At 54.1% G+C, this 9,109-nt stretch overlaps 1 protein-coding gene across 3 annotated transcripts in view; it reads right to left on the bottom strand.

Moving 5' to 3' along the window:
* The window catches only part of ACAP3 (ArfGAP with coiled-coil, ankyrin repeat and PH domains 3), an 80,167-nt gene extending 75,659 nt beyond the window's left edge, over nt 1–4,508 (bottom strand). For 2 of the 3 annotated variants that reach the window (XM_051786416.1, XM_051786414.1), the window contains exon 1: nt 4,287–4,507. In XM_051786416.1, the coding sequence (XP_051642376.1) occupies nt 4,287–4,333 (47 nt within the window). In that variant the 5' untranslated portion in view covers nt 4,334–4,507. Of the gene's footprint in view, nt 1–4,286 lie in introns of all 3 variants that reach the window. The other variant, XM_051786415.1, reaches the window with a different exon arrangement.
* Between the last annotated feature and the right edge of the window lie 4,601 nt (nt 4,509–9,109).

Below are 9,109 nucleotides of genomic sequence, written 5' to 3' on the forward strand. Positions count from 1 at the left end.
CGTTTTTCCACTTTCCTTTCCTCTGGCGAGCGGCTTTTTCTTTTCTTGCACCTTTCATGGAGCTGGAATTACACCCCTGCGCCCTTCCCTGCCTAATGAGAGCCACAAAAGGTGCAGATGGTGCTGCACAGTGCCAGAACAAAGGTCTCTGCCCATGGCCCTGTGTCCCTGCCTGATGACAGTGCTGCTCCAGGAAGCCCTGGGAGTGTCTGAGCCACCAGACAAGAGGCTGCAAGGCATGGGGGAGGTGAAGCTGGGCTTGGGAAACCTCAATTCCAGGTTGAGCAGCACAGGGGGTTCCCCCCCCAGTGACCTGGAGCTGGGATGTCCATGGAGAGATGCTGTTAATGGTTCGTTCCTGTAGGTTGTGGTGGCTGTAAGGGCTCCTGGTGAGAAGGTTCCAGCAACCGAGTCACTGTGCTACAGTCAGGGCAGGCCAGCCCTGGCTCACCCCATGGTCACAGGGAACCCCAATCTCACAACAAGCTGATTAATCAGGTTCGTTAAGAGCTACAACAACGACACCAGCGATGTTAGTTATGGAGATAACCACCCATCTCCTGCCCTTGGGGGAGTCACCACAGAGGCATTTGGGGTTTTCTGTGGCCCAGCCTCTGCAATTTGTTCCTGCTCTTCCCTCACCCTCCTGAGTGTTCCTGGAATGCATTTACACCCCGAGTGAGTAACAGTGGCACAGAATCACAGAACGGTTTGGGTGGGAAGGGACCTTAAAGATCATCTCATCCCACCCCCTGCCACGGGCAGGGACACCTTCCACTAGCCCAGGTTGCTCCAAGCCCCATCCAACCTGGCCTTGGGCACCTCCAGGGATCCAGGGGCAGCCACAGCTTCTCTGGGCTTCCTTCCTTTTTGCGAGAATGAATCCCAGAATGGTTTTGGGTTGGAAGGGACCTTAAAGATCATCTTGTTCCAACGCCCCAAGGAACCCAACTGACTCATCTGGCACTGTCCCCCAAAGATCTCCAAGGGTTAGGGCAGCACTGGCTCCTCCTCTGCATCACCCCAGACCACCAGCTTCCAGGGGCAAGTGGAACAAGCCAGGAAGGTGTTCCTAGATTTCCCAGCCTCCTCCCAGTTAAACAGGGCAGGGAGATGAAAAGCCACAATATCTATTGGGGTTGCATTCAAATGTGCAAGAACAGGTCCTTCAAGGTAATTATCCTTGTTTACTGGAACTGAATGCACGTCTCTACAAGATGCCTTGCAGAAATCAGGCTTATCTGCCAATCTGAGGGTTGGACAATATTCAAGTGTATGAAATTTAAAAGGAAATACAAGTTTTCGTTGTCTCTCTGAAGTTGGAAGCACTGAGGGATTGAGTGTGTTCTTAGTATTGATTTGGAGCATTTTGGCATGTAGTTGTGGGCTAAAGCAGACCAGTTTGGTAGCCTTATTATGGGATGTTCAATCCAGTGTTTGTTTATGCCTGTGTCGTTTTTTTGGAGCTTTCTGCCCCCCCTGTGTCTGACACACAGAAGACAATTTTTGATAATCTCAAAGGCTCACTATTGAGGAGAATAAACCAGCTGTAAAACACAGCACAACCTTTTGCTGGGAAGTGCAGAGGGGTTCTGTGGGTGCCAGCAGGAAAGGGAGGGTAATTCCTACCTAAAGGACTGGCATAGGAAACCTGGATTAAATTTTCCCTCTTTCACAATGTTTCCTATGGAAAGGGACTTCAGCTCTTGCTGTCTCAGCCTCTGTTGAGAAAGTGGATTATGTGCTACCTTCTATCACCACTTTTTAATCTATATTTATATATATATATATATATATGTATTTTACATTTTTATAGTTGTAAAATTTTAGGGACATGCTAGCAAGCATCTCTGCCCCTTACACACCCCCAAGGATTCTCTTGTATTACCAACCAATAATTCTAACAGAAGAACTAATTAAAGATTTGGAAGGAAGAAAAGTACAAGAGGAGGCTAAAACCTGTACCTTTGAGAAATTCTATTTGGTTCTTTTTTTTATTTTTCTCCCCTAGCCCTGCTGAAGTCAGGATTTCTCACTGCTTAAGGTGTTCACAGTTTAAATATTCCCCTGCTCCATATATTTCAGCCCTCTTGAAATATCCAGCCTTATTCCTCCAGCCTAATCTCTTGTTCTCTCTGTAACAGGCAGACTGTGTCTGGCCATTTGGGAAATAGTTCATAATTCCATGCTTAAATAACTGCCTTTTGATAAAGGTCCAGCCCAGTGCTCTGAGAGCTGTTTTGTTTTTATGGATGGAGCAGACAGAGCAGAATGATGTTGCCTGCATACTAAGAAACTTGGCCCGGAGCCCACACACACACACAGACACACACACACACACACAGCAAAGGCAAAATAAATAAATAAACATATCAATCAATCTTGACGTCACCAGGAAAAGGGTCACTGCCATGTGGAACGAGACATCTGGCCAGTGAAGTCACAGCTCTGGAAGGAAGCCACCGAGCAAGTTCACATGCTCTGCAGCACAATGGGACGAAATGACAGTCAAAAAGAGGGAAAAAAAAAAGGGGGAGGATCAATTCTAATTGATGCTAAGTGAGCAAGGGATTAAAGTACGAGCTCTCTACCTTCTGCCAACCTGTCCATGCCTTCAACTTTTTCCCGTTGAAAAAGTCCCATGATTCCAACCCCACCCGGGGTTAAGACCAGCCTGTCATCTCACATGACACTGCCCATTACCTTTTAGAAACAGCTTTGGAACAAGACAGAGCAGAACCTTACCACACAATTAAAATTAAAACACGTGGAGGAGGACCCTTCCCGCAGCCCTGCACATTCCCACACGCGGGAATAAAGAGGGTGCACTTGCCCAGGTGTTTGTGTTACCTGCAGCTGCACCACAACCACACACAAAATGACAATTTGTCAGAGAACCCGCAGCCACAGACCACTGCAGCCTTTGGGATGCAGCCTGCATTCCAAGGGAACCTTTGTAAACGCACTTAAAAGCCAAATGCAAACTGTTTCACTCATTAAACAGAAAGGTTTTGAGAAGGAGGAACACGAAATGTCTGCAGGAAGGAGAGAGGACCCCCCCCCCCCCCCCCTTCCCGACAACTCTTTCCCCTGCACACACACGGCCAGCTCGCTCCTGCAGGCTATTGTCTGTATTTCCCTCGCTCCCCATCCAGACACAGCATTGCAAGCGGCAGGAGACTGTTCCCAGTGGAAGCTCCGATATTCCCTTTATAGCGCCGGGACATCGGAGCCCATCCGGACACGCAGCCGGGATGCTCCTGGCACAATGGAGCATCTGCCCCCGGAGCGTGGCGGCTCCCGCAGCCCCGGGCATTGCTCGGGCGGCCTGATTTGAATGCAGCGCAGCCGAGCCGGAGTCTTTGTTGTCATAGCCCAGATTCCTTCAAGACCGCTAAAAAAAAAAAAATCAAAAAAAAAAAAAAATCCACCCTCCAAGAGATGGGAATGTGACTGCATGGAAAATGACTGTATTCCTCTGAGCCCCGGCTCTGCGGGCGGTTCCAATCGGCTCTGTCCGGCTGAGCCCCGCGGGGTGATGATGCCCCGTCCGCCCCGTCCCAATCCCAACGGGATCCGGCGCTGCCTGCCCGGATCCCGGAATTCCTGATTTTTTAATTTTTTTTTTTTTTTCACGCGCCAAGCGCCCGGACAGAGCGGGACAGAGCGGCGGGGAGGGAGGGCGGGATGCGGGGGGCGATGCGGGGCACAGGAGGGGGAGAGACGCGGGGTAGGATGCGGGGCACGGGAGGGATGCGGGGTAGAATAAGGGGCATGGCAGGGGGGGATGCGGGGTAGAATGAGGGGCACGGGGGGAATGAGGGGCCTGGGAGGGGGGGGATGCAGGGTAGAATGAGAGGCACGGGAGGGGGGGATGCGGGATAGAATGAGGGGCAGGGCAGGGATGTGGGGTAGAATGAGGGGCACGGAGGGGATGCGGGGCACGGAAGGGGGGTATAAGGGGCAGAATGAGGCGCATGGGGGGGATGCGGAGCATGGGAGGGGGGGATGCGGGGTAGAATGAGGGGCACTGCAGGGATGCGGGGCACGGCAGGAGGGCATGCTGGGCACGGAGGGACAACGCCCGCTGTCCCGGCTGGGCCCCATCTCCATCCCCTCGGCGGCTCCGTGGGTGCGGGGCCGTCTCCCCTCTCTCCCCTCCGCAGCCCGGGCGCGGCCCCGCGCAGCGCGGAGCCGGGGGAAGGGCCCTGCCCGTCTCCGTCTCCCTCTCCGAGCCAAGCCGCCCGAAACCATCCCCGGGGCCGCCCCGGCCGCTCTGCCCTTACCGGAACCGGGGCGAGTCCTTGATGCACTCCTCGAACTCCACCGTCATGCTGCCGGTCGGCCCTGGGCGCGCTCAGCGGAGGAAGCGCATCGCCCGCCGCTCTGGAGCCGAGGACGCGCGGGCAGCGCCCGCCCCCCGCCGCCGCTGCGGGGATGGAGCGAGCCCGGCACCCGCCTCCCTCCCACCGCACCGGGGCACCGCGGCCACCGCCGGCCACGCACCGCGCCGGCACCGAGCGCGGTCACCGCCCCGCCGGGCATCCCCTGCCCGGCATCCCCTGCCCGGCACCGCGCCCAGGTGGGGGGGTGGGAGGCACCACCTTCGCTCGCGGTGACCGAGTTAATTAGGGTGCGAACGACCTCTGAGGTCACAGGATCGTGAAAACATCACGGCTGGGAGAGGGGCTTAGGATCAAGTCCAACTGTCGCCCGCTGTGACCGCAGCGCCCAGCACCAGATCCGGATGGCTCTGGGACACCTCCGGGCATGGGGACTCCACCACCTCCCGGGGCAGCCTGACCACCCTTCTTTTTCCACCTTTTTATTCCGATGCCTGACCACCCTTCTTTTTTCACCTTTTTATTCCGATGCCTGACCACCCTTCTTTTTTCACCTTTTTATTCCGATGCTTGACCACCCTTCTTTTTTCACCTTTTTATTCCGATGCCTGACCACCCTCACAGTGAAAAATTTTTTCTAATGTCTGATCTGGCTCTCCCCTGTCTCATCTTGAACACCTCCAGGGGTGGTGACTCCACCACTTCCCAGAGAGACCTATTCCAGTGCCTGACCACCCTCACAGTGAAACATTTTTTTTTAATATCTAATCTGAATCTCCACCATCTCATCTCAAGGTCATTCCCTCTAGTCCTCCCTCTCAGTGCCAGCACGGTAGGAAGGCAGACCCCTCTTCCATACAATGTCCTTTCAGTGAGGTCCCACCTGAGTCTCATCTTCTGGATCCTAAACAAACCCAGCTCCCTCAGCTGTTCCTCATAAGACCTTTGATGGCCTTGTTGCCCTTCACTGGACAACCTCCAGCATTTCAATGTCCTTTTTAAAGTGAGATCGACTCCAAACTGTGACCCAACACCACCATATCAACCAGACCATGGCACTCAGTGCCACATCCAGCCTTTCCTTAAACACCTCCAGGGATGGTGATTCCACCACCTCCCTGGGCAGCCCATTCCAATATGTTATCACCCCTTTTGGGAAGGAAGTTGTGCCTGTTTCTCCTCTGTTTGGGTGAGGATGGGTGCTCAGATGACACTCAGGACATGGCTCAAGGCTGAGCTGGCTGTGACAGCAGCCACCACCTTGGACACCAGCCCGGGCTGTGATGAGCTGGAGGGGCAGCCAGTCATGTCAGGAAGGAATTTTTTACAATGAGGGTGTTAAAACCACTGGGATGGCGTGCCCCATCCCTGGAAACATCCAAGGTCAGACTGGACAAAGCTCTGAGCAACCTCATCTAGTGGAAGGTGTCCTTGCCCATGGCAGGGGTTGGACTAATCTCCCTTCCAACCCCAGACATTCCATGATTTGCAGGTAGGATTGCCACAGGTTGTGTGCACTGGAGAAAAAAAAAAACACCCAGCCAACCAAACTGTGCAATTCTATATCAGCAGCAGCAAAAGGATTGACATCAATCCTGTTACTACTTAATCTAGTTTTTAATTTTCTATACACAGTGGATTTGCTGCTGCCATCAACCATCTGATAAATCTGCAGTGTCTCCTCTGGATCCAACATAATCACCCAAGGAGGGAAATCATCTGGGCTTGGGGGTCCAGCTGAACAGATCACGTTTGCCACAGGAGAAGCACCGTAATGTGGTGTGGATAAATGAGGCTAATTAGTGTGGGCTTAGTCCTGAGCCTCCCCCCACCCAGCACCACAGACACAAGTGTCAACCACCTCATTCACTGCAAGTTTTATAGGAACTGAGAGAGGAAATTCTGTAGGAACTGAGAGATGAACTTCTCTAGGAACTGAGAGAAGGGCCTGAAGTGTAAATCTCCATGTTTTAACAAAATCCTGTGTAATATGACCACGAGTCAAACGTGAGGGCCAGGGGTGTCTGAATCCATGACAGGATGTCACGAGGAGGCCTCACCTCAGAACCGTGATGGAATCAGATGAAATGAGATGTTTAATGTCATTCCTGTACAAAAACTACAGCCAAGGTTCTCCTCCAGCCCCCTTGTTTCTGCCTGGGTTCTCAGACCTGCTGGGTTTGTCAGCCACAGCCAGGAGCACCTTTGTGTGAGCAAAAGTGAGTCACTTCACACACTTATCAGATGCTGGAGGGTTCTGAGGAATGCAGGCAAAGGAATTAGCCCTGCCAAACACCTCGGTCCAGAAGGGGCAAGGTGACCTCTTGTGGCCTCTGTTTTATGTGGTTTCATAAAGGTCAACCCAACGCAGTGATTATTTCCTTTGGTGCTCCCAGCAGAGATGAAAGGGGGCGGCTGCTCCTGCCCGCATGTGTGTGTGTGTGTGTGTGCCCAGGCTCAGGGATTAGAAATTACCGTCCCCTTTAAAGCTGAGATTCATCACTTTCATTATAATGGAGTCTGGATGCCATTGTGTGGGTTGAAAGCCGGTTGGATTTTTCCATTCAAAGCAGATCTCAGATTTGTATGAGGGGCCGGGGATTTTTCTATTGGTCTCTCCCTGCTTTTCTAACGAGTTGGGTGCTTGTTTGTACTGGTTTGAGGCTTCTGCACATACAGACATTGCAGTTCAGTGTTTCAGAAAGACCAAGATTTTTAAATACAGATCACAGTCATTAAGAACATCTGCAGCCTTTGTGTATTATCATTATCTTTGCCTATTTTTGTCCCCGTAGCTGTTATTTACCCTCAGCCAGTGGCTGCCTGAACACATCTTTCCACAGGCAGGCTGAAATACATGGGTGTGGGATTGCCTGAAATGCCTGTGCTGGTGGGATTTGGAATGGAAGGGACCTTAAAAATCATCCAGTTCTCACCTCCTGCCATGGGTAGGGACACCTTCCACTAGCCCAGGTTGCTCCAAGCCCCATCCAACCTGGTCTTGGACACTCCCAGGGATGAGGCAGCCACAGCTTCTCTGGGCAACCTGTGCCAGGGCCTCCCACCCTCACAGGTAAGGATTTCTTCCCAGTATCCCATCTATCCCTGCCCTCTGGCAGTGGGAAGCCATTCCCCTTGTCCTGCACTCCAGGCCCTTGTCCCAAGTCCCTCTCCAGCTCTCCTGGAGCCTCTTTAGGCCCTGCAAGGGGCTCTCAGGTCTCCCTGGAGCCTTCTCTTCTCCATGTGAACCCTCCCAGCTCTCCCAGCCTGGCTTCAGAGCAGAGGAGCTCCAGCCCTTGGAGCAGCTCTGTAGCCTCCTCTAGACTTGCTCCAGCAGCTCCATGTTCTCTTTATCCCAGAGGCCCCAGGGCTGGACACAGAGACACATCCCCATAAACCACTTTTTTTGTGTGAGAGTTACATTCCTGCTTTAACGTTTTAACTTTTTGCCATTCTCCTCTGCCTCAGAGGGGGACTGACAGGTAAGTGATGCCCCCATGCTGAGCTGGGAATGGCCCCAGGGATCAAATCCCGTTAGGAATTGACAAAAAACAAACAGTGAGTCAAGCTCTGGTGGTTTCCAATGGCAAACGCTGAGGCAACCAAAGCTGGGTCACATAGTTTAACACAGTTATCAGCTGATCAGTTCTAGATAATAACCACAGTTATCAGGTCTGAGGAAGGCAGGGAAGGCAATGAGCCCTGCAGAACCCTTCCCAGGCCAGGAGAAGGGGCAAGGTGACCTCCTGTGGCCTCCATGGGGTTTCACAGGTCAAATCAATACAATTATTATTTTCTCTGGTCCAACTAAGTTGCAGCTGAGGAGCTGAGGAGCAGCCGAGGTGAATCCCAGGGTTCCAGAGGGGTTTGCTCCCCGTGCTCACCACCCAGGTCACCTTCAGCCACTTGGGTTTCTCCAGGTAGAAGGAGAACCCTGTGAGGGTGAGGTGTTCCCACCAGCACATCCCCGGCCCCCATCAGCAGATCCCTGGTCCCTCTACCAGCCCATCCCTGCTCCCCATCATTCCACCCCTGCTCCCTGTCATTCCACCCCTGGTCCCCGTCATTCCACCCCTGCTCCCCACTGGCCTATCCCCAGTCCCTCTCCCCCCTTTCCCCCTCCATCCCGGTCTCCATCATCCCACCCCATTCCCCATGACCTCATACCGGTCCCCATGAGCCCATCCCGGTCCCCATGACCCCATCCCGCTCCACATCATCCCATCTCGCTCCCTATCCTCCCATCCCTGTCCCCATGACCCCATCCCGCTCCCCATCATCCCATCCCGGTCCCCATGACCCCATCCCGCTCCACATCATCCCATCCCGGTCCCCATCATCCCATCCCGCTCCTCCCCGCCCATGCCGGTCCCCATAAGCCGCTCCCCATCATCCCATCCTGCTCCCCATGACCCCATCCCGTTCCCTCCCGCCCATCCCGGTCCCCATCATCCCGTTCCAGTCCCATTCTCCCATCCCGGTCCCCATCCTGCCATCCCGGTCCCCATCCTGCCATCCCGGTCCCCATCATCCCGTTCCCGTCCCATCCTCCCATCCCGGTCCCCATCCTGCCATCCCGGTCCCCATCATCCCGTTCCCGTCCCCCATCATCCCGTTCCCGTCCCATCCTCCCATCCCGGTCCCCATCCTGCCATCCCGGTCCCCATCATCCCGTTCCCGTTCCCCATCATCCCGTTCCCGTCCCATCCTGCCCTCCCGGTCCCCGCGGCCCCCCCGGCGGCGGAAGCGGCGGTGCCGAGCGGGGG

This window comes from Manacus candei, unplaced genomic scaffold (assembly GCF_025592945.1).
Source record: "Manacus candei isolate 608988 ecotype Guabito, Panama unplaced genomic scaffold, ASM2559294v1 h1tg000022l, whole genome shotgun sequence".
Lineage (NCBI taxonomy): Eukaryota > Metazoa > Chordata > Aves > Passeriformes > Pipridae > Manacus > Manacus candei.